The sequence below is a fragment of the Plecotus auritus genome, assembly GCF_963455305.1.
Source record: "Plecotus auritus genome assembly, chromosome: 5".
NCBI lineage: Eukaryota > Metazoa > Chordata > Mammalia > Chiroptera > Vespertilionidae > Plecotus > Plecotus auritus.
In genome coordinates, this window is record NC_137776.1 from 8884868 (window position 1) to 8911441 (window position 26574).

The window sequence follows — 26574 nt, forward strand, 5'->3', positions numbered from 1 at the left end:
AAAGAGCTCTGGGGTGGGAGTCACTCCTCAGAGTGTCCCTGCGACAGCAGACACGGGAACTGGGCTTCGTCCTCCTCCACCCATCAGACCTCGGGTTGGCATTGCCAGCTCCTTGCCGGTGCGAGCAGGCAAAATTCAATGGCCTGAGGAGGATCCTCTGAGCTTTTCATCTGCGCGTCTTAAACAGGGAAAACTATTCTGATGTATAGTCACAAGTCCAGCATCATTTATGAATGCTGTGCATGTACTTTTGTTCTACACATACGCAGACACACGCACACACACACACACACACACACACACACACGTGCACGCACACACATGCGCATGCACACAGACACACACAGAGACACACGCGCGCGCGCACACACACGTGCATACAGACACACAGACACACACACAGACACACACACACAGACACACATATACAGACACAAACACACACACAGAGACAGACAGACACACACAGGCACACACACACACACACATACACACACACCACTAGATTTGTTCTTGGTCTAATCGTCAAGCACAAGCACATAAACGGTAGGCTGAAAAACTGCTTTTCGTTTAATTTGATAATAAATGAATAATGGACATCACCAACTATTTCTGGAAAATACCCAGTGGACTGAGGATAAGCTACGTATCAGTAAAGCAACTGAGTGCAAGACTGATATGGCCCTAGGTGTCCACCTAAACCAACGGTTCTGATTCTGTTTGCTTTGGGGGGTGGGGGGGGCGGGGAGGAGTTGAGATTCTTTTCTGTCCAAAGAGTAACAATTCTTTTATGTTATCATCTATAAAAGTTAACTTTTATTTGCTTATTATAGCTGGCAAATTATTATATCACCCATAAATGTCTGATTCCACTCAGAAAAAGCCTCCCATTTGGAAAGTGCATGGTTGGTTTCATAGGGCACCGTACCCCGTATTTTCCACATAACAACGCTGCTGGGGACGCCCCGCTGTCCAGCCCCGCTGCCGGTGACTCCGTGCACACAGCGAAAACAATCTGCCTGCTGACCTCCGGCTTGAGTTCAAACTATGTCATTCTGTCAATACCATCTACCTTGATTAGGTTGGGCTTTCTACACAACAGGTTATGATCCCAGAGGGATGAAAAGCTTTCCCAAATTAAAAGCAGAATTTTAAAAGGAAATACTCATACATTCCTAGGCAGTTTCCATTTGATATCCTCAAGGCTGGCCCATGAACTCCAGCTCATGTTGATTGAAAGTGAATGTTCCTTTCTGGGTGTAGCCATCTCACAAATTTAATGGCAGGAGGAAAAAAATAAAATGTGTTCCATGCTTCAATTAGACCTTTTATAACTTGGCACTTGAAAGATGGCAATGCCCAAGAAAAATCATTAATCCATAAAAATAGGCAAAAAGGACTGTGCCGCCGAAGACAGACCTCCCGGAGTCGCAGCGCTGGCGGGGCGCGTTCCCTCACACCGGCCGGCCTGTCTTTTGTCTAGCCTCATTGCGCGTCTTCTCTCGGGCTTCGTGCTACTTGGACAAAAGGTTTACTGTATTTGGTTTTAAATCCAAAGTAATACAACCATGCTTTCAATTTTGTCCTTTGCCAAAGGAGCTGTATATAGAACCAGGCAATAAAATGTTGGCTAACCATGAAATGCCTATTCATGGGCATGAATGATACATAAAAGAATTTGCACGCGCACACGCGCGCGCGCACAGCGCACACACACAGAACTGCACATACAGACTAAGAGATGCATCCTTCCACTTTGTATTTTGCAGCGGTACCCAACAGACGCGCTCAAAAGGACCGAGTTTTTCATAATCACAAAGGCTGCCTGAGGACTCTGAGTCACAAGAGAAACGTGATGGAATGATGTTTGGAACATGCGCAGGCCTCTGTGAACCTCAAGACTCATTTTCAAATGATGTAAACAGACTCCATCAATAACAGAATGTATAAATCTGCTAAGAGTCAAGGGAGCAAGAAACTTCACCTCTCTGGGTCTCCTGCCATACTTAATCCGTCAGCACCCAACCACAAGCAACCCCACTGTGGCTCTTCCCTGCTCCCTCTCCTGGAGTCCGGCATTGCTGGAGACTGAGCAAGCCACAGGGGTTGCTTCTATCACTATCGCGTGCTGTTGAACTTCAGCTGAGGCCTCCAACTCCCTCACAAATCCTCCTATCTCAAACTGACTCCCTAGCGCGTTCAAACTGTCAACCTACTTCTGGCCTCCCTTTCAACACCAAATTTTGGAAACACTAATTTGCAGCCCCTGCTTCTGTATCCTCAACAGTTAATCACTCCTTAACTCCTAAGTTCTGGCTCCTGCCTTCACCACTCTAATGAAATTATACTTTACAGTTTGCAAAGATCTCTACCAACCAATCACCCAATTTCATGGCACGGTTTCAAGCTTCTCCCTCCCAGACTTCTTTGGTTTCCATCCATAATGAAGTCTCTTGGAAACCTGACTCACATCTTCCATCCATCTCACTACCATTTCCCCTTTCTTCCATCTCCACCTAACCCCAGCTCTCCTGGCATTTCTTCTGTCTCTTCCTGGTAGGAGTGGTGGTGATGGTTTCTTCCCCTCATTCCCCTGACTCTTTAAATCCCAGGCTCTGTAAATAAATTTCAAATCTCGTTCTCTAACCCTCACCACTCTTTTTAGCATCAACCTCATATTTATTTTTAACGACAGCAACACATCTTCACTTAAGAAATCTGCCTGCACCTCCAAGTCAAAATAGCCCAATCCAAAACATCTCTTTCAACAGCCTCCTTGATTCTCTAATTACAGCTATATTCTCAATCACCAGCCTCACCCCCTTGGCATTATCTTTAGTTCTTTCCTCTTTACCCATTCAAGTAGTTGCATTTTCTGTCAATGTTACTTCTACAATGCTTCTCAACTACTCCATCGCCATCAACCTAGTTCAAAACTTCTACTCATTTCAGCTGGACACTATGGCAGCCTTCTAAATGATAGTCCTACCCTCTTGCTATCATGAGGGAAAAAGAAATCTTCCTAAGTCATCCAGTTCTAATTATTGGATCATAGCACATTCCTACATAAAATCGTCAATGGCATCCAGTGCCTATGAAACAAAGTTCAAAGTTCTTAGCTTTGCCCGAAGACCTTTTTTGATCAGTTCCCTCCAGATCAGTCTTACTATCTAGCTTTGCTATCAACTACCAACTATCCTCATATTTTTGACTCAACACTTTTCTCATGAATTCTTTTAGCCTGAAATATCCTTCTTCTACTTCTTTGCCTGTTAAATTTTACCTATCCTTCAAGGTCTAACTCCCCAACATACTCAAGTCAGTTATTTACACATGTGCTGGCCCATGATCTTTTTTATTTTTGCACAGAGCTTAGATTCCCGCCTAACTTAAACCCACTGTCCTCGTAAAGACTTACCATGTTCATGCTACTGTCAATATTCCTTGCTCCCACCTGTCCACAAACACCCTCTGCAACCACTGCTTCCTCTCTCCTATACTATTCCTCACACTTCATGTTTTATTTTTGTTATCTGGGCTCAAATATTTTTCACTACAAGGTCCTTAGTTCCTTGAGATTAGCACTTTTTACTTTATTGTTACTCAAACAAGGGTTAGATTAGTGGTTCTCAAAGTATGGTCCTCAGACCAGCAACATCAGCATCACCCCATGCCCAGACCTGTTGAATCAGCAACTAGGAGGAGGCCGTGCAATCTGTGTTTTAACAGCCTTCAGGCGATGCTGAAGCATCTGCACACTGAAGTCTAAGAACCACTGACAGAAAAGAATGTCTTCCTTAAAAGCACCCCTCCGTAAAATAAGACATATATAAGAAAACTGTTTATCTGTTTATCCCTTATAATTACCTTAGAACATTATAAAATGAATAAATTAGCCATTGCCACTTTATCCATATCTTAAATCTAACTTGTATATTTTGAAGAGTTTATAAATTAATTAAAGAAATTATAGCATACTAGAGGCCCGGTGCACGAAATTCATGCACGCGGGGGTATGTCCCTCAGTCCAGCCTGCACCCTCTCCAATCTGGGATCCCTCTCACAATCCAGGACTGCTGGCTCCCAACTGCTCGCCTGCCTGCCTTCCTGATTGCCCCTAACTGCTTCTGCCTGCCAGCCTGATCACCCCTAACCACTCCCCTGCCAGCCTGATTGATGCCTAATTGCTCCCTGCCAGCCTGATTGCCCCCAACTGCCCTCCCTTGCAGGCCTGGTGCCTCCCAACAGCACTCCCCTGCTGGCCATCTTGTGGTGGCCATCTTGTGTCCACATGGGAGCAGCCATCTTGTGTGTTGGAGTGATGGTCAATCTGCATATTACTCTTTTATTAGATAGGATAGAGGCCTGGTGCACAGGTGGGGGCTGGCTGGTTTGCCCTGAAGGGTGTCCCGGATCAGGGTGGGGGTTCCCTTGGGGCGTGGGGCGGCCTGGGCGAGGGGCCTGTGGTGGTTTGCAGGCTGGCCATGCCCCCCAGCGACCCAAGCAGAGGCCCTGGTGTCTGGGATTTATTTATCTTCTACAATTGAAACTTTGTAGCCTTGAGCGGAGGCCAGAGCTGGCCAGGGTGGGCAGGAAGTTTGGCTTCCTCCATCACCGGGGGCAACCCAAGCCTCCGGCTGGCTCCAGCTCCATGGCTGCCGCATTCTTTGTTGGGATTTATTTATCTTCTATAATTGAAACTTTGTAGCTTTGAGTGGAGGCCAGGGCCGACCAGGGCGGGTGGGAAGCTTGGCTTCCTCCATCGCTGGGGGCAACCCAAGCCTCCTGCTTGCTCTAGCTTTGTGGCCGCCGCCATATTAGTTGGGTTAATTTGCATACTTGCTCCTGATTGGCTTGTGGGCGTGCCTTGTGGGCATAGCAGAGGTATGGTCAATTTGCATGTTTCTCTTTTATTAGATAGGATAATTAAAATTTTTTTTATAAAGTTCAAAACCGAAGTAATAGATTGGGCATGCATTAATAGTTTTAAAATTACTTTTTAAAAAGACAAGGTAATGGTAACAACAACCACAAAACTCGAGGCCAGGGTTACATCTGAGGAAAAGTAGATGAGAATATGAGGGAAGATAGGAGCACACAAACCAGGTCACTGGTCACATTTGGGGTCCTGAGTTGGTGAGTTCAGTTCTGTTCATTATGTTGCTGAAATTGACTAATTAGTTACAACTATGCATGGGTGCATCTCGATAGTAGTTCATAAACTAAGCATTATTCATTAATCTAATTCTATGTGCTCTGATAGCCATAAAAGGTTTTTAAGAGATAAAAAGGAAAATGTGTCACAACGCCATCCCTAGTATGATTCTTAACCACCACCAGTTATCCTGCTCAGTGCTAATTGTACCTGTGTGCGGTTGAATGCCACTCTTGCAAATACAGCTTGGGACACGCTGGCCCTCTTCAGCTCATCTCTGACTTGCTGGTAGATATCAGGAGAGACTTCCACAGAAGAGTTGGTTGGCTCTGGCTTAACTGCTCTGGGAATGGGCGGATGGTTCAGGAACTGCTGGTTGATGGCTTGAGGGTGCTGGTGAGCCAGGAGGCGGCTAACAGCAATCTGCTGGTTTATCAGATGGGCCATGGCTATCTGCTGCCTCACAAGCTGTGGACTAAGCTGGGGAGAGAGAAGCCCCGGGCTCATGATGGGCTGTAGCGCGGGCACTTGGTTTCGGACTGGAGTACTGTGGTGGATTTGGCTATGAGGAGACTGTTCGTTGGTTTTCCCCAAGGATGCCAGCTGATTCATATTTGGTAAATGCATTGGACGCTGGCCCAGAACACAATAGTCTGAAAGGTTTTCTCGTTCCACTCTTTCCACTGTTAAGAGATAAAAGTGATAATGATCATAATTTTCATTGGTATGATTTATTGCTAATATATCACATTTTTTGGTAAATTAATAACATAAACATCTTTTAATACGAAACTGGAAGCCCTAAAGTAAAAGTAAGTTACTCTCTCCTGCAAAATGTTAGAATAATAGAGTTTTCCATACGTGATATGAAAGTGATAATATTCAACACTTTTTCTTAAATTCTTAAAAGTAGGCATTTTATTGAATAGCTAAGACAGAAAACGCTAACCATTATACATTCTAAATCCTATCATATATCCAAGCTCTATCATATTATCCTTCCTCTCTCTGTTACAAATACTAGTACACCAGCTGTTTTCATCTTCTATAGTTCATGGTCATCAGGAAATGATGAGGACAACATCTTCTGCCAAATTAACTACACCCGCCTAATAAAAAGTTACCTAACTATGAAAACCATCATAGAAAATGTCTAACACACAGTATTCTCCTTTTATCTACTCACTCGCTATCTTTGCTATAGAAATATTTCTTTAAGAAATTGATATTTTAATGATGGTAATATACAGTAGGATAAGAAACCTCACAAAATTAATAATACCTCCTTGACTTGCCCTTAAATAAGATGCTTCCCCTCTCTGGGTTATCTACTTTTTTACATTCTATTGCACTTTGCTGAAACTTTAAGGACCAACCTTGAAAGGGAGAAGAATCATATATGCTCAAACATGAGGCAGATTTTTTTTCTTCCCCCTAGAATATTTCTCAAGAAAGAGTGAGTCACCTCAGAGTAAAATCCTTACCTACATCTCTGTGTGAAACAGAGGTTTGCTCGGAGAAAACACATTAGGCTAAAGAAAACCCTCCATCGTTACTAGTTTTAAATGTTGATAGATATAATCTACAAAATTTGTTTTTTTAAACAAAAATTCCAAACAGATTTAATAATTATTTTGTAAAATTGCAAATGTTGGATATGATTTGCAAAAGCCTATTAAGATAACTGTAGAGAACACTACTGTGGGTGTTCCATGCTGGAGATCATAAGTACTCACCTAGAGGAAAAAATTGTTAAAGGTCCCATTTTGTACCATTATTATGTGTTTGTAATTTGGCATACAGTTTATAGTGACTGAATCACAAAAAACACTAAGTCTTGCCCGGCCGGCGTGGCTCAGTAGTTGAGCATTGACCTATGAACCAGGAGGTCACGGTTCAAGTCCCAGTCAACGCATAAGCCCGGGTTGCAGGCTAGATCCCCAATGTGAGGCGTGCAGGAGGCAACTGATCAGTGATTCTCTCTCATCATTGATGTCTCTATCTCTCTCCCTCTCCCTTCCTCTCCGAAATCAACAAAAAATTAAAAAAAAAAAATTTAAAAAGCACTGAGTCTCAAAAAAGCTTAGGCAGAAGTGATCTGTGCTGCAAAACCAGGTGAGATGACTCAAAAAACAGTGATGAGTTTGTTTACTTTGATGGAAGATGCTAGTGACAGATCACATGTGAAGAATTATAATAATTAATTAATGAATTACAATGGTTAGGAAAAGTAACATTTCTAAATTAATATTTTATGTAATATATGATTTTAAAATACATGAGGAGGTAAATTAATACATAAAAAAAATGTAAGCAGATATCTGACCATTTCATCTGAATGTCTAGAGGTTTTATATATTCAAAACTTTTCATTGGGAAAATAGATCAATACTCATATCTCGGGTTCACATTATATTCAGACAAATACAGCCTTTCTTTTCTGCTTTAAAAAAAAAAAAAAAACACTGAATGATTGCCTAACTTTCCTATGAACCCCAAATAAGTCAAAAGTTCACCTCAAACTTATGTAAGTGTTCAATTTTTAACTTAATCCTTTCAATGTAATTCATTTAGTTTGCATTCACCTTTTCCTCATAAGGTTCAAGGTGAACAAATTATTTTAATCTTATCCTCTTAAAGGCAAACCCTTTTCAATCACTGTATTAATTAAACTTTAAGGCATACAGTCTTAAAACCAAACCAAGCAAATAGTTAAGAGTCTTCGAGTAAGGTAATCTAACACAGTGTCTGTAAAACAAAAATCTCTATTATGATTTCCTTACTGAAAAGAGAAGTGGAGGCCATAAACCCTTCCAGGGTCAAGTCATACTTTAGAGGCAGAAATACTTGGCCTCAGTAGACATTTTATTCACTTTTATTTGTTTATTTGCTTTTTAATTCAGCCGAAGTAAAAACAAATTCAAGTATTAAATTATGTTTTCAGGTACTTAAGCAAGAGTTTTATCCGTTTCTTTTTCTACTTAAAAAAACAGACCCATTCTCTCACAGCATGCATTCTTTGACCAAATGCTAATTTTCCAAAATTTCGGCATTTTCAGTTTTCAATGACTTAATTACATTTGAGTGAGTTACTTTCTTGAGATATATTTAAATGACATCATCAATTAAAAAAAACACACACTCCATTCGCAGATCTAGTCAGAGCATGCACCCAATTAAGCATGAACATCAGAGTTCTATGAAACCTGTATGAACTGGTGTAAAAAGAATCAGAATAATGTCAACCCATATTCCTTTAAGATGATGCATAATAATTCTCACTTTCCTTATGAGTTTGCAGATCCTTCTAAGTCCATATAGTTAAGAGCAGAGACTGTAGAAGTGTCCTTAGAAACATGGGGTACCACCATGAGGTACTAACTACTTAGTGGTGAACCATACGGAGCGAATTGCAAACGCTTCCAGGCAGAGAGCAGCCAGCAATGCCAGCTGCAGAGGCACGAAGTGGAGCGTGGAGCGAGGGAAAGCTGGAATGAATGCACATTGTATATTTCAGATCTCTGTTGTTTCAGCCCCTCTCCTGCATCAGCCAGTTCTGTCTTCCTCGTATTGTCATTTCTTCAGATTTTTTTCTCCAAGAAAATAAAAAATCTGGATTTTCACATGATCACTCCTAATTTTTTAAGTGTTGGCAACCAATTCCATTTTCAAAATGTAATAAAAGCCAAATAAAATATTTCTGAGCCCAGCCAGTGTGGCTCAGTGGTTGAGTGTCAACCTGTGCACCGAGAGGTCACAGTTTGATTCCAGGTTGCCCGCTTGATCCCCAGTAGGGGGCGTGCAGGAGTGATGTTTCTCTCATCATGAATGTTTCTCTCTCTTCCTCCGCCTTCTCCCTTTCTGTCTCTAAAAATCAATTTTAAAAAATATTTTAAAAGAACATTTCTGAAAACCAGATGCTGTCCATGGACAGCCAGCCTTAAATTTGTGCCTATAAGACTCAAGACACGCCCTATATTGTTAAAGATAAAAGTATCCATCAACACTTGTCAAAGATGGTAAGGCAGACCTTATCAGGACCACTGCAACAGACAGAGGGGACCCTACAACTGGGTGGCACAGAGGGGAGAGAGTTTGGCCCACCTCCAAATACAGCAGGGGCCAGTGGGAATTCAGAGCCAAGGAGGACGGTGAGGGTCAGTAGACAGAAAATTACCAAGAGGAACTAGCCGAAGTAAGGGGGATTCTGGCTCAACCAACCTAACAAGATTCTTTGCTGAAGACAGGCCAGGTAATCAGACATCACCTGGGGGATCGTGGAGGATGAGATATCGAGGGTGATCAGATACAAAGGGGAAGGGATTCTGGTTAAACTGACTGAGCAGGGTTATTGCTAAAATTGGAATTTACAAGGAAGTGCACAGATGGGCCTAGGAGAAGGTCAGGAGCCTGTCTAAGGGTTGATCAAGCAAAGAATCTCAGTCAATGTTTTTCAGTCCCTGGCAGCTCTACCAACAAAAGCCAAGTTCTCTACTCCTAAGAATGAAGTGGGGGAAATCATCACCCCAACTCAACTAATGCCTAAAAATCCAATGCTCCAGGACCCCAGAGTCTTCCCAAGTTCACAGGTTGATGTTCTAACCAAGAGCACCTTCTAACCATTAGCTATTAAATGCCCATGATTTTGGGCAATGGCAGGCTGTTCATGCCTCAGAAGGCTTCACTCCTCCCAAGAGATTTATCCTCATTATAATTAGAAGATATTTGGTTCAAAAATATCATGTTACTTCAAGCAATTTTACAGTACATCCAGGAAGCCAAGTATTTCTTTTAATTATTGCAAATCCCTGATTTATAGATAGATATAGATATATAGATATAGATATAGATATAGATATCTACATATACATATATATTAGGTGGTTGCAACAACAGTTTCAATACTATATATGCACACACACATAACTTGTCTTATATTCCTATCTGACACTTTTTGGTAATTTCTTTATTGCAATTTTGGGGAAATATATTTTTATCTGTTGGGAAAGATGTATGATATGATGATTATAAGCAGAGACTCTTAAACCAGACTGCTGTGATTTAAATCTCAGCTCTACCACTTGGTAGATGTATAACCTTGGGCAGGTTATTTAACTTCCCTGTGCTAAGTTTCTGATACATTTATTGTGGGCTAAGAATCGTGCCTATGATGAACGATTATTGTGTGGATTAAATGAGCTAATATCTGTTGACACTTAGAACAATACCTGGCACTATGCAATGTATACCATTACTATTACATTCATCTTGTCCTGTGTGTGTGTGTGTGTGTGTGTGTGTGTGTGTGTAGACAGAGATGAATGAATGCACATTGTATATTTCAGTTCTCTGTTGTTTCAGAAATACTCAAAATATGGTCCTTCAACCATTAATATCCATCTCACCTGAAAGACTGTTAGAAACATAAATTCATGGGCCAGAATCAGAATCTCTTAGTGTTCTATGTGCATTAAGATCCCACATCAGATTTTTTATGAATACTGAAGTTGGAGGATCAATGTCTCCATTGCCTTTGCTTTTACTTACTATCTTTAGAGATTACGCCAGATGCTTATTATTATCTCAGAATTGTAAAATTTACATGATCAGTATCTATCTAAAAGCTTTTTGTTATAGTGCCATTGTAAATTTCAGAAAACTATCTGTATAAATATGACTAACAGATAAGGCTTCTCATTGCAAAATTTCCTGATTAGGATATTCTGGCCAATGTCTGCTAATTCTTAAAGGGCACCTAAAGAATTGCAACCTTTTCTTTGGTTTCAAGAAACTATGCCACGTTACATCATACCAAGCTTAAAGACACATCCTACAGTTTAAAAGAATTCATTATCAACATAGAATCGCATGCTTCAAGGTATGTGCAGGAATATGTTGCTATTCCATTTCTGCCAATGAGACTTCAGAGTTCATACTCTGACCTATGAATCAGGAGGCAGAAGAATTGATGGAAAATAAAATTACTTAATCTCACAACTCTTGACATTAAAGTCACAGGAACGTTATACAAATGCAGCTTTAAATGTCAAAAATTATTATAAATAAAAAAAATGGAGAGACACAAGAAATAGAGTATGTTTTAAATATATGGGCATACCTCGCTTTACTGCGCTTGGCTTTATTGCACTTTTTTACAAACTGAAGGTTTGCGGCACGCTGTGACAAGCAAGTCCATCAGCATCCTGATTCTACCAGCACTTGCTTATTTCGCATCACATTTTGGTCATTCGCACATTTTAAACTTTTTCAGTATTACTATATTTGCTGTGGTGATCTGTGATCAATCTGTAGCCACCGGCATCAAGGCAAGACCAGCAAAAGATCCTGCTGAAGGCTCAGAGGATGGCGAGCAATTTTTAGCAATAAAATACTTTAAAGATATTTATATTTTTTGAGACATAATGCTGTTGCACACTTAGTAAACTACAGTAGATTGTAAGCATAACTTTTGTATGCAGTGGAAGAAAAAAAAAAATGCATGCGACTTGCTTGACTGTGATGCTCGCTTTATTGCGGTGTCTGGAACCGAACCTGCAGCATCTCTGAGGTGTGCCTGTGCACCTGTTTTATTTACATCAACCAAAGGAAGAAAGGAAAGTACCCTGCAGTACTTTTAAAAGGCAAATGCTTAGCGGCTTGTTTTTATCTTCCAGAGAATGAGTAAATATCAGCATGTTCTAACTTTTTAACGAAATAACTTAAAAAAAACACCACATACTCCAGGGACTAAGTGCCCCCAAATGTATTTCCTGAGCATTTATGAGCAGCATCTGATAGGCACAGGTGCCTGCCAATCAAAGCAAGATGTCATTGGATAGGTGGGAAGAAGAGCAAACAGGGACTTTTAAGGCCTGCGATGACTTGTTAAGTGTTTGGAGGATTGCCTGTGAAATGGGGAGGATTACCTGTAAACTGGGTTTGAATCAAGCTTCCAGGTTACTTACCAAATAGCATCTTAAAGAGTCCTGATGGGGTTTTTAAACAATTCCCTCTCTCAGAATACTTGCTTCTGTTTTTTCATTCTGGTAAGAAGTCAGGACTCTGCTAAGACATCTCTCTTTGTGAAACTCCAAGCGGCAGCAAGAATAGGAGTAGCTTATGTAGTAGTAGTAGTGGTAGCTGTAGTATAGCTCTTGCAAGTTTATCTACCAATACTGCGTAAAAAAACTGATAATTTTTCCAGAACAATGAACCTAGTATTTCAATGCAAACTTTAACACAGTTCTTTTGGAAAATAACCCCTGGGGTCTGTCCATAATTATAGTAAGTGAAAAGCAATGAACTGAGTAAACGGTTTTGCACTGAGAAATTTCTAGAATTTCTGATCTATGGATTTTTCCTTAAACCATTAAGATGCTCATGCAAAGGCATTCACTAGCATGAATGGGTGCTATAAAAACACTCGAGTATTCCCCACACAATATCTCCTAAAATCCTGAATGGAAGAATATAAGCCAAGTTAAAAAAAAAAAAAAAAAGAAAAGAAAAGAAAGAAAGACTCTGTTAGTCTCAGAAAGTTCTCTAGAAATGATTCTGCAAGATAAGATATGGGCTTGCCTTTGGCACTCTTGGTAGAAAAGTTGCCAATGAAAATGATCATTTCAAATGGATATCCAAACTTGAGCACAGAGAAAACATACGTGACACACCATTGCCCTGGATTTCCAAACTTCCATCCCAAGATCCTTGCTCCCCCATCATTAGCCCCCAAACCTGGGTGTCCACAGTGATCCTACCTAATATCCAGTGAAGTCAGGTAACTTGTTCAAGGTCAAATACCTGTCCAAATGTAGATAAATATTTAGGAATATTCAAAGGATTAGGGCTGGCTCTAGCTTCATAAGCATAATAAACAAAGCACAAGGCCAGGGAAAACTACTTCTTTTCTCTTTCTCTGAATAACTCAAAAAGTCAAATTCTTAGAGCCTAAATGTTTCACAAGTACTTTTTAATGGATTTCCTTTAGAAAAAAAGTGTTCTTATTATAAGTGCTGAAATTGTCATAGAATGCTAATAAACCGCTTTTAAAACATGTTGGCACTGCAGGTAACATCAGGCACTGAGCTAACCCCTTTACACATTATTGTCAATTAATCCTCACAACAATTGTGTAACAGAGATATGATGATGCCCACTTTACTGAAGAAGAAGCTCAGAAAAAGTAATGTCACACACTTATCAAAGGAAGAATCAGAATTCAATCCCATGTCTTCAGGACTGTGGCGCCTTTGTGCCGCTGATTATGCTAAACTGCCAACTTGGGGCATGTGATAATCATTAATTTTAAGGTTTGAGTCAGGACTAGTCAACTTTCTACGGGTAAGTCCTGCTTCCTGTTTGTATATGCATGTGTGCATGCCCCATGCATGTGGCATGTACATGTCTAGGTGACATCATGTATGGATGAGTTAACTGAATGGTGAGGGCTCAACCTCATGCCTCCACTAACATCCTGTCACCTTCCTGAGGTGACAGACTGAAGCAGCTGGTCAGTTCTAAAAAGTGATGAAGTCACTGATTTAGCTAATCCGTAAAATAAGGTCATTCACTTTTGTTTATTGTTTTAATGCATATGATAAATGTTTATTAATCAACTGTTATGTGCTGGGAATGATGTCAGCTCCTGGAGATACAGTACTGAATAATATCAGCTTTGTAAAAAATGCCACGTATGGATTTGTATCTGACAATTGAACTGTTTAATACACACAGATGCAACATCTGCCTCTGATTTAAAATGCTTTTCTATTTAATAAAACATAACTCCTTTGGATCCCTATCTTGTTTTTCCAGTCATCTAAAACAAATTCACACTCATTATATTTATTTTCATGAATCCCTCTTTCTTTTCTTTTTCTTGTGGCCAAAAAAGTTTTGTCCCAAAATGAGTGTGATCAACATGGATTCCAGCTGACGGATGAGAGACATGACTCGCACAATGCAGACCTTTAGCAAGTATTCATCATAAACGCTGTAAATATGAAGTGCTTATTAGAACCACGTAGCCAACAAAAAGTAAAATGGATATGCACATTCACATGACATGGTAACAACCTGGGAATCTCGGGCAATCGCAAGAAACTGACATATGATTGAACTGCATGGAATGGCTGATATGCAACAGTCTGATGTGCAAAAATGACAATTTCAGAGGCCCTACCTGATATTCATGTTGACCCTCTGTCTGAACTGGACTACACGTTGATGTTAAACAACCCTACTGTTCACCCAAAATCTATCACTGAGTTAAATTCTTTTTAAAGGGTAAATATAACACTAATTTCCCCGAAAACCTAGAATAGCATCCCATCTGCCAATACCCATTATGTCCAATCACAGAAAACACTTCTAATTTAATCTCTCCTATTCAATGACTGCAGGTACAAAGGCAATTTGTTATATGAAAACCAATTTCTGTTAACACAAACAGAGACAGACATGATTTCAAAGAGCTAAAGCTAATATCCCATATATAACAGATAAATCCCACAGCACTGGGTGGGAAAAAAAAAACAACTATTACAAGAGAGTTCACTAAATATAATTAAAGAAAATATTTGGCATCTGAAAGGGCTGAGGGCAAAAAAAGAAAAGCTAAGTCTTTTAGCCACAACACCTAAAGATTTTTTTCTCTACATTTGTTAAAGAGAATCTGTCTCTGGGTTGAGAACTTGCTTGCAAATCTCTGCCTAGAGCAAGCCATTCAGAGCCAACTTGTTAACTCCTAATAAAACAAGGCTTGGAAGGAAAATGCTTCCAAGCCCATAAGTGAGGTGGACTAGCCGGCACTGATAATTCTGTATGACTGGTCTTAGGTGTATTTTCCCCTTATTATCAACTTCCTTTTTCCGTCATATTAAGATCCACAAAAAAACATGTATGTCTAACATAAAGCAACTTGAATCTGGACACCTCTGGTTTCTGTCAGTAAAAGCTCATAGGACCCCATTATGTTCCATGGAAAAAGTGAGCATTATCCATCCACCTTTACCCATACTGCATCTGAACATTATTGTCCCTTTGGTTTCAAACAATGCTTTATCATAGTTTGTATAATCATTGATTACTTCAAGTATTCCCATAACTTTATGTATAGGATAAAGCTACTTATATGTAATAATGTCTTTATTTTTCTTCTTTTAACCTGAAACTATCGTTTCAGAGGTGAATTCACACGTGAGAGAGAAAAACACATTTCGGGAACTTAGCAGCATTGTTCGGGAGCATTCTACCTTTGCCAGTTAGTTTTCTACGTGTATTAATTTTTTAGTTCAAACCTATTAAAGAAAAACCAATCAAGGAAATAATCAACCCATGATTCATCCTTTTTTACTCTGATTTTATAGAACTTAAATGTCTTAGGCCATTGTTTAAGGAAAATACTCAATAAACTAGCTAGAAAAACCTCAAAGGTATGTTTTTCTCAGGCTATATAAATGGTCCCTAATTTTTACTCAATAAAGGTGTCTCTCTCAGTGGAATTGACTATTACTAAATCTTCAACTCAATAACTAATTAGTAGAAAAAGAGAATGATTCTGATTACTAATTTGCAAAGGACATTTGTAAAATGATTTAAACAACCAAGTATTTTCTATTTTCTCTCAATTGAAAAATCAGATAATAAATAAGATCAGCCACGATATAATATGTACAAAAATAAAACTGTTCTAAGTGCATATACGTTCAAATAAGCTCATCTACATAATTTAATTCTATTACTATTTACTAAGTGCCTACAATGTTCAAGGTCCTACACTCACAGGGCTCTGAGGAAATCACACAATGGATGAGTCACCAGATGCTTTTGAAGGGAACTGGTCTAGTGGGCGTTATTCAAGAATCGAGACTACTAGGGAACATAGAACGTAGAAAGGTGATAGTTGAAAAGGCCCAGCGTTAGCACTCATAGCCTCCCTGGTATTCAAGATGATTCTAGGTTGATGCTCATGCTCTTGGGCGTTCAGGACCCCACGATCAGATAACCTCAAAGTCTTATAAGAGTTAAAATGACGGCCCATCATCAGTCAGGCAAACAGCCGGTTAAACTGTCTACCACAGGCAATTGTCATGACAGTCCCAGCATCTTGCACAGACAGCACTTGTACTTAAGAGCTTTGAGCACCTGGCAAACGTCAGTGTTTTCCAGCTTTCAACCTGGTAGATTGTCTGAAGAAAAACAAATAATTTTTATGTAATTGATCAAGAAACCAAGAAAATTCTCTGATTTTAACCAATGGGTTCCCCCCAAATTAGAGGCCATCACTATAATCATGCCAGGTTTTAAATAAGCTGGACATTTTCTGGTCTATACACGAAAATTCTCTTTTCACAACTCTGTAGATTCTTCATCAGTCACCACCAGATATATCTTTGTTTCTGAGTTCTTAATTTTGGTTCTGGGCAGGACAAATGAAAATCTGAAACTATGGAAAATCAAAAGCATGCTGGAAGTACTAATAAATGCTAAGAATCAAAGAGACCTGTTCCACAATGGATCCTGCCAGGTATATAAAGCAGATGCTCAAATTTATTTTTAAACTAGAGGCCTGGTGCATGAAATTCGTGCACGGGGCGGGGGGGGGGGTGGTGTCCCTCACAGCCCAGCCTGCACCCTCTCCAATCTGAGACCCCTCGAGGGATGTCCAACTGACATCCCTCTCACAATCCAGGACTGCTGGCTCCCAACTGCTCGCCTGCCTGCCTGCCTGCCTGCCTGATTGTCCCTAACCGCTTCTGCCTGCCAGCCTGATCACCCCCTAACCACTCCCCTACCAGCCTAATTGACTCCTAACTGCTCGCCTGCCAGCCTGTTTGCCCCTAACTGCCCTCCCCTGCAGGCCTGGTCGCCCCTAACTGCCCTCCCCTGCAGGCCTGGTCCCCCCAAACTGCTCTCCCCTGCAGGCCTGAGTCCCCCCCAACTGCCCTTCCCTGCTGGACTGGTCCCTCCCAACAGCCCTGCCCTGCTGGCCATCTTGTGGTGGCCATCTTGTGTCCACATGGGGGTAGGATCTTTGACCACATGGGTGCAGCCATCTTGTGTGTTGGAGTGATGGTCAATCTGCATATCACTCTTTTATTAAATAGGATAGAGGTCTGGTGCATGGGTGGGGGCCAGCTGGTTTGCCCTGAAGGGTGTTCCGGATCAGGGTGGGGGTTCCCTTGAGGTGTGGGGCAGCCTGGGTGAGGGGCCTATGGTGGTTTGTAGGCTGGCCACGCCCCCCAGTGACCCAAGCGGAGGCCCTGGTATCTGGGATTTATTTATCTTCTACAATTGAAACTTTGTAGCCTGGAGCAGAGCCAAGCCTCCTGCTCGCTCAGTTGCGGCAGCCATTTCTGTTGGGATTTATGTATCTTCTATAATTGAAACTTTGTAGCCTTAAGCAAGGCCTGGGCCGGCCAGGGTGTGTGGAAAGCTTGCCTTCCTCTATCACCCGGGGCAACCCTAGCCTCCTGCTCTCTCCAACTCCGTGGCTGCCGCCATTTTTGTTGGGATTTATTTATCTTCTATAATTGAAACTTTGTAGCCTTGAATGGAGGCCTGGGTCTGCCAGGGTGTGCAGAAAGCTTGGCTTCCTCCATCACCGGGGAAACCCAAGCCTCCCTCCTGCTCTCTCCATGGCTGCAGCCATCTTGGTTGGGTTGATTTGCATACTCTCTCCTGATTGGCTGGTGGGCGTGGCTGGTGGGTGTAGCGGAGTGATGGTTAATTTGCATATTACTCTTTTATTAGATAGGATGACAAAATATGCGACAAAAAGTCTACATTCTATAGTAATTATTTCATATAGAACATCGAGTTTTTGAAACCAGGCCTTGTGTCTTATACTCCTTTCAAATAGTAAGTATACATGATGGATGGATGGAAGGATATATGGATGGATGGAGGAAGCCAAGAAAGCAGATTTTCTATCCTTTCTAAGCATGTATTTTAAATGGCTTATAAAGAGTATAAATATAAGCAGATAACAAGTTTGTTTCTTTTAATCTACAAACTACTTGTTGACAAACAATTGTTTTACTTCTTAAACATTTTTGAATAAACATATTAAGGCTAAAGAAGCAGCTACCTGTGCAGCTGGAATGAGTAAGGAATGAGCCCACATCTGAGCTTAGGGTCCAAGGCATTCTCCGTGCACCATTCTTCCATGTGCCAACTCTCCCAAGAAGCTTCTGGTAGGGAGGCCAGGGAGGGCAATGGGACTGGTGAGCAGTTGCCTGTGCCCATCAGGGACTGTCACAATGAAAATGTGCAAGTTCTTCCAAGTGTTGGAAAACCAGTAAGATAAAAAGTGGTTGTTTGTGAAAGTAATGCTTCTATTTCCAGGAATCCAATCTACACTAATAAAAGAGAAAGATGCAAATTGACCATACCTTTTGACACCCAATAGCCAATCAGGAGTGAGTATGCAAATTAATACAACAAAGATGGAGGGTTGATTTGCATACACAGGCACCAAGCGGCCGGGGTGGGGCGGGATGCTTGCATTGCCATGGCAACGATGCAGGCGTTTCGCACCGCCCCAGCAGCTCCGGGCCTCTGGGCAAGTGTGGGAAGGCGGAAAGGCGGCTCCGGCCGGAGCAAAGGCAGTGCTGGCAGCCAGGGGAAGGAAGGCCCATTCTTGCATGAATCTTCGTGCATCGGGCCTTTAGTGTTGATATAAAACTCAAGGACCTAACGTTGGCATTACTTTAAGCAAGGTACAGTAGAAGCAGAGGACAGACAAACTTCCTTGCCAAACACCTTGATTTAGATCCAAAGCCGAAAGCAAGTTTCTTTCTTAACTTGGAGGAAGAATGATGCCGACAACAGTAAGTGACTTGTACCTCCTGAGAGCCCAGCACCAGCAGGGGCAGAAGTCCTGGCCGCTGATTAAAGGCATTGTCCTGACCACCGATACCACCATGGCTAAGCGAGGGCCGCCTCACGGAGCCAGGTCAGAGGACACTGATTTCTCTATGCAACTCCGAGGCACCACTTTGTAAATGACATAATCATTTTGGGGTACAAGAGGTGCTTTAAATGTGGTAACATTATATCATTTCAGCTATAATGATCATAATTACTTATTTCTTTTAATCACAACCCACTTAACCACTTTAGTACAGAGGACTAGTTCAAGGAGTTTAATTTCCATTCAACATCTAATCTTTGTGTTTACTGAAACCCTTCCCCGGCTTTGTTTACTGTCTGTGCGCTGGCCTGGACGTTTGATCTTGCAAGACTAGATCAGACAGGGTCAGATAAAATACTGATTACTAGGATAAACCAGGCTTGGGGAAGGAACACTGATTTTTAACATCCTCGTTTCTCCCAGCTTTTTAATATTTTGCAAAATAAACTCAAATAAACAAATAAAATTAAGACAACTAGCAATCAGGGGGTTCTTGAGCAATGACGGAGAAGAAAGTGATGGGGGTAATTTTGCTTTTTGAACAAACTATGGGGTTTGGTTAGGTCCATGCATTCTAGTGGTATTATTTTATGACACAAATAATTTCATGATATGCACCAGTATCCATGTGAACTTGCGATGACCCCTTAATTCTGTGACATATTAAATACTTGAGCTCGACCTCACCAAAGACAACAGTTCACTTGGCGTTTGGTGCCAGGTGCAAAAACACTTTAGATATAAAATGATTTTTTAACTTGTTAATTTTTAATTAGGAAATATTTTAAATACAAGAGCCCTTCCTTGTTGTCACTATCTTATTCTTAAAAAATCCCCCACACAAGTACACTGCCATCAGAGTATCATTGCTAATGGTATGGCCCTCAAATTCCACTTCGTTTCATAAAAATGGTGGGGAAAGTTTTTGCCTAAAAGTAAGTAACACAAAAGAAGAATTAGGTTAAATATAAGTTTGTATTAAAATGTATAGAACAGCCCTAGCTGGTTTGGCTCAGTGGATAGAGCACTGGCCTGAGGACTGAAGGGTCCTGGGTTCGATTCTGGTCAAGGGATCAGTTGTAGGCTCGATCCCTGGCCCTTGTCAGGGCCGATGCGGGAGGCAACGAATCAATGTGTCTTCTTTCGATGTTTCTCTGTCTCTCCCTCACCCTTTCACTCTCTCTAAAAATCAATGGAAAAATATCCTCAGGTGAGGATTAACCAAAAAATAAAATAAAATGTACAGAACATATGAGAGAAAAATTGACAGAGTAAATCCTACATAATCCCAAGAATTCTTGAAAATAATGTGATAGCATGAACATCTTTAGGTCCTTGTGGACTATCCTTGTATCCAACACTAAAGCTCCTCCACATTAAACAACTGTTAATATTGCCCCTTTTTGTTCTTTTACACAACATGCACACTTCTTTTCTTATACTTTGGAGCTTACTGCTCTACATTGTAAAAATGTAGGCCAGAAGCAATCATAGTATGCGACGAACAGCAATTTTAAAAAATGCTGTCTACACCCACCTCCTACCCCATTCACCCGCTTCATCTCTGCGTGGCATGCAGGCTCATGGTTCTGGACCTTAAAACCAGAGCATACACACTGTCTCCCCATCCACCATGAATTAACACTAATGTTAACTCAAATATGTCTGTGTCAACCATGGTTGTCTTTGAAATTAAAGGAAAAAGGTAAACAGAATGTGCTCTGCTATGATCTCTGGGGAAAATAAAGTTAACAGGCTAAACCAAACCAACTTGGGCCTTTTTTAAAAAATAAGTGTAAATAGTTTAGCTTTAAGAACAACAAATTCAAAAAATGCACATTAAAATGTTTACTTCAAAATTTAGACAATTCCATTTGTATATAGTTTTTACATCTGTTTTTAATGATATCAAGTTATTGATTGTTCATTTTTCTCATATTTATTTAAGCATTAACTATAGAATTTGCAATCTGATCTTTTTTTTTTAATCCTTCCAGTAGACTTTTATTTTTGCCAGGTTTTAGTCATATTTACTTTGATCTTTCCGAGTATATAATTATTTTACTGTTTATTTATTTCTATGAGATGAGAAAAAAATTCTGACCTACGAGATCTATATGTGGCAATTTGTAACAGAATCACATAGCTTATGTTTAGGAAATCATGGTTTTGATTAAGAAGCAACCATTTAGTTCCCACTGTTTTATTAAAACAGACATTAGCAGATAATAGGAAACATATTTGACAATGCAGCAGGCCTTTAGTTTGGGACATCAGTGAGTTAGCATGAGATTTCCTTCCACGCTGACTATTAGCCATGGGACACGTAACTAGGTAACTGTGGGCTGAAAGCGAGGGGGGAGGGGCTGTGGGGAGGAAGCCCAGGAGGAGGGAGAACTGGCTTCTCAGCTCTCAGGAAGAACCCTGAGGTAGAATTCTGGGTTTGCTACTACTCATTTCCTTCTTTTTATATATATATATACATATATATATATATATATATATATATATATATATATATTTTTTCATTTTGAAAATGGATGGACACAAACAGAAGTCTGACAAACAACATCATTACTTTCTCGTGAGAACTGGATTCTATGAGAGAGGAACCCCCACAGCAACATCCATTCGGAGCACAAAGCTTCCAGCCAAGGAACCGTGTTGGTATAGGTCCAACGTGTGCTTTCTCTGGGGGTGGAGAGTTAATAAAACACTCCTCTTGGGGTGCTGATTTTCTGCGCACCCTCCTACCTGCCGTGAATGCTTTGCTGTCCCTCCCACCCCCTGGGCTGATGCATCACCACCACTTGAACCGTTTTACGGCAGCTGTGTTTACTTCACACATACCTTACCCTTCCCTGTTCTCCTCCTACGGACACACACACTCGCACACACACGCTTTCCGCAGGAATGACTAGCTCCGTCTCCCTGAACAGCATGTGTACACAGCGTCTGGCAGCCTCGTCAGGTATGTGGGTCCTTGACCTCCTGATTGAAATCAAGGTCTTCGTCTGCTTTTACGGCACTTAAAAAATTTAACTGTGCATTTACTATCTTGAAAAGAAAAACAACAACGCACAAAACCTGGATTTCTGAGGAAAGAAAAGAGAAAAGAAGAAGCCGTAAGGGTTAAGGTGTGTGTGCACGGATTCACACGGACACACCACGCTGCAGTGGCCATTCTGAAACCCTAGACTGAAGGGTTTTCAGTCTTTCTGAATCTGGGATTACACTCCAGACGACTGAAGGAGGACACGCTCGCTCTTCCTTTCTCTCGTAACAGCGAGCAAATGGGATTTCACAAGTGACCTTGGAGCTGCGTGATTCTTTTGATTTTTAACCGAAGAGGGTATGTTCAAGCGCTTGAACCATCTTATGTCAAAAGAAAAACCTGGAGACAGCACTTAACGGAAAAGAAACCCTTCTGAAGCATACAATCATGTCTTGTGACGAGGAGTTGTCCATCATATCCTGTGCAAGAGTTAATACTAATAATGTTCTAAAGCAAGTGCCCGAGCCAAAATCTAGAGGGTCCTAAGAATTTGAGAATATGTTGAAAAGAGATCTGAACTCAATCATCAGTGGATTTAATTTCTTTCAGGAGTTCAACACTTTGACATTTTTATCAAGTTGTGTATTTAGCATAAAATGCTCTCATTCCTTTGTAATCAGAAATGTGCCTCCAAGGCACAAGAAGTTCATGTCCTCCCAAGGCAACCTTGTAAACTAACTCCCAAATATTCAACAACCAGCAAGCACCCCTTCCACACTCTGAACCCCGAGAGAAATCTGCTGTAGTAAAACAAGTAAATCCATCCTTTACTGTTACCCACTACCCACCAACCATGCCACTGGCCCTCAGTGGGGCCGGGAATTGACAACAAGGCTATGAGAACCTACGATGAAACGTGATGGACAATATCATAATTATGCAAAATATGGACTGAAATAGCTGCGATCATCAACCTATTATGTTACCAAAAATTCCCCAAGTGCCCTCAGGGGCCAGCAGCATTTAATTGAACAGCATTTGAACTGGGGTGAGAACAACATAATTTTTCCAACACTGACATATGTGCAAAGGCCAAATATCACAAATATATTTAAAGGACTGGGTAACTACCCAGCAACTTAGATACTTTTATCATTGCAACGTTCAGATAAGGAAACTGAGTCTTGGTGAAGTTAAAAAAATTTGTTCGATCTCACACAGCTGGCAAATGGAAGATAATGACTTGAACACAAGTCCCTTTGTTTTAACCATGACTCTAGAATTGTCTCCGAATACACACAACAGCAAAACTCCACTTCTGACTCCAAGATTCCTGGGACCACAACAATCCTTCTAACATGTAATTGCTACTTAAACTACAAGTGCTGATTCAACCTAGAATGACTGCTTTTAAACTTCCAGTACCGTATAAGTGGAAATGATTCATTGATTAGCTTTTAAATAAGCATGCTTAAGTGAAATAAACCATTTCAAAATATTTTGAAAGATCTCAACCTTCACAAGCATCTCTTATGAATACTATAAACTTCATATATATGCTAAGAATTTTACTTTTAGCCCCAGTGTGTTTGGCTCCGTTGATAGACCATTGGCCTGTGAACTGAAGGGTCCTGAGTTTGATTCTGATCAAGGGCATATACCTCCTCGGTTGCAGGCCCTGATGGGAGAAAAACAACTGATGTGTCTCTCTCACATCAATGTTTCTCTCTCTGTCTCTCCCACTCCCTTCCACTCTGTCTAAAAACCAATGAAAATAAGATATCCTTGGGTGAGAATTAACAAAACAGGAAAACAACAAAAAAGAATTTTACTTTTAGTTCTAATACCATCTTAGTTTTAAGGAAGTCAATTTGGATCTCTTGGTGGAAGTATTAAGAATATTGTCTTTATTAAAAATTACATAAAATGTTATTTTAAAAAAGTATACCTAAAATTAGCATACATTCCAAAGACTCAACAACTCATTAGCCTAAGAAACTCAAAATAGGCTTCAAAAATAAAAAGTTTACCTTTAATCTTCTTGTACTTCTTATACCATCGCCCAAACTCCTGGCACTTGGTTGCTGACACGTTGGCATAATATGTGCTATTTACAATGGATGAAATCATACTCTGTAAAGAAAAAAAACACAGTTACTTTTCATAAACGTGAGTACTCCCTTTTAGGGACAAGAAGGGGTACACTATCGCACACACCAATCTCCTTTGTCTTTTAAATTGGAAGGACTCACCCTCCTGCAAACTAAACTATTAAACACTAAATATGATTACCTAGCCCTAGCTGGTTTGGCTCAGTGGATAGAGGGTTGGCCTGCGGACTGAAGGGTCCCAGGTTCGATTCCATCAAGGGCACATGCCAGGGTTGTGGACTCGATCCCCAATAGGGGGCATGCAGGAGGCAGCTGATCCATGATTCTCTCTCATCATTAATGTTTCTGTCTCTCTCTCCCTCTCTCTTCCTCTCCAAAATGAATAAAAATATATTAACCAAAAAAGGATATGATTACCTAAATTTACTATCCCTTTAACTAATACTTGTCAAAGTATAAGGGACTGTGTCCAAGATGGAGGGCAGGCCGTGCACGGCAGATGCCCAGGGAGAGAATAGTTGTGATTTAGGAACCAGAGCACAAGGTGAGACCCGAAGCCGCAGCCTCCGTCCCCCAATAATGCCTTTCAGATGCGCCTGTTCCCTCTCCAACTGCAGCGATCACACAGAGCCAAGAGCCAGGGAACATCCGTGCTGCACGCTGCAGAACAACGTTTAGGAAAATAAGTTAAATTAATATAATTTATAGAAACGTGTGATTAGCACTGGTGTGAAAATTCACCCAATGAAAAAATTAACAGTGCTATGTTGGAGCCAGGGAAAGTAAGCCTAACACTTGTACTATGTTTCAACCAAAAACGAATCCAAGCTAACCCTTTCTGAGTGCCTCGCCTTCCTCCTCTGTAAATTGTGGTAGAAAGAGAAGGGGAACAGAACCTATTTGCCACTGAAAAATTAAAATGATGATCACACACCTTGATTTTCCTACAGCTGTGTTTTCAGGCAATATACCATGTCTGGGCCAGCGCTGGTGGCAAATGTTAACTGACATCTCAATGAGTGTGATAGGACATGCGTATGTTTTATAAATAGATTTTATTGCTGCAAATTCTGTCTCCAAACAAATGGACATAAACAATTCAGGAGATCCGAGGGTTTTATATCCTGCCTTGGACTCATCGTTCTCTAAAACAGGTCCCCCAGATTCAAAGCAACTGAGCGAAATCTTAGGACGTCTCATGGCATTTCTACAGAGCAGCTGAGATCAAAAGGAGGACGATACATCAAGGTGATGGCACGTTATTCACCAGGAGGTCCCAGGGCCAGCAGCAGCCCTGCACAGCCGCCCACTGGAAACAACGCCCTCTGCGAGCCCACGCGCTCCCTCTTTCCACTCGGCGTGCAGCCCTGGTGGGGGAGGGGCCTTAATTCAATTCCCAGAAACCCCTTTAGCCCTTTCTGCAGAGCAGATGGCCATCCTCCCCCGGGTGCTGATCTCTAAGTGACAGCTCTGCTCTCCAAGGGGAAATCGTAAGGAGAACTCTCCATCTCAGGACCTGAGCACAGCCCTCGGAGCGCAGAGGGCCAGGAGCGCCGGAGTGTGTTACAGAACTTTCGGGCCTCGCCCGCTGCCCTGGAGGATCCGTGGGTCCCGAATCTTCCTGAGGGGGGTCTGCTGTGTGTACTGTTAACAAAGGGGAAAGGAGTCTAGTCCTAGCTGGGCTGGTGCCCTCTGGCTGAGCTGTTCTCTCTGTCCTGCTCTGAGATACCCAGACCTGGGATGAAGTGACTGTATCTGTTTCAATCTTTTCTTCCTCCCTCATGTCTACCACAGTGCTGATGTGGGATAGCTGAGTCACTGGAATATAACAGATGAAAAGGGACAGCGATGAAATTTCAAAATGCCAAAGTGAAATGTCATAATAACGAAAGATTTTACATGAAAGCTGCCTCGTAGTAGAAGCACCCGCCACCCTGGTGGCTGTGGACGGTCCTCTCTGGAGGCTGCCCCCCCAAAAGGCTCTGGCTACACAGCCACGCAGGAGTCGGCGCTAAGCCTTCCGCTGCAAAGTGATTTAACATCCAGAGCAAAGGTGAGCTCAGACGCGCCAGCGCCCGACTCCCCAAAAAAATGCCTTTCAGATGGCTGTTCCCTTTCCAGCTGCAATAGAAAGACTAAGGTGGAGAGTGACTCAGGCCCTGCCCGGAGCTCAACTCCTCCGCCCTAAGACGGGCCACAACCCTGATCATCTGGCCCCACACCATCCACATGTCCACATGTCCCTGCCTTCATGCTCTGTCTTTACTCCACAGGCACCTTGGCTGACACAGCCCAACGCCGATGTCGACCCAGATGGCGAGGAGATGAACATCTGGGTTTCCATGGCTCTGTCACCAGGTTCTATGCTGGAGGCACATTCATACTCAATTAAAAAGGA

The 26574-nt window shown here is 41.4% G+C and overlaps 1 protein-coding gene across 1 annotated transcript in view; it reads right to left on the reverse strand.

Moving 5' to 3' along the window:
- The window catches only part of SATB2 (SATB homeobox 2), a gene marked incomplete at its 3' end in the record, with an annotated part of 179355 nt that overhangs the window by 65534 nt on the left and 87247 nt on the right, over positions 1 to 26574 (reverse strand). The window contains exons 6-7 of the mRNA XM_080671126.1: positions 24096 to 24198; positions 5366 to 5838 (exon numbers count right to left, since the gene is read on the reverse strand). Coding sequence (XP_080527252.1) covers positions 5366 to 5838; positions 24096 to 24198 — 576 coding nt within the window. The remainder of the gene's footprint in view (positions 1 to 5365; positions 5839 to 24095; positions 24199 to 26574) is intronic.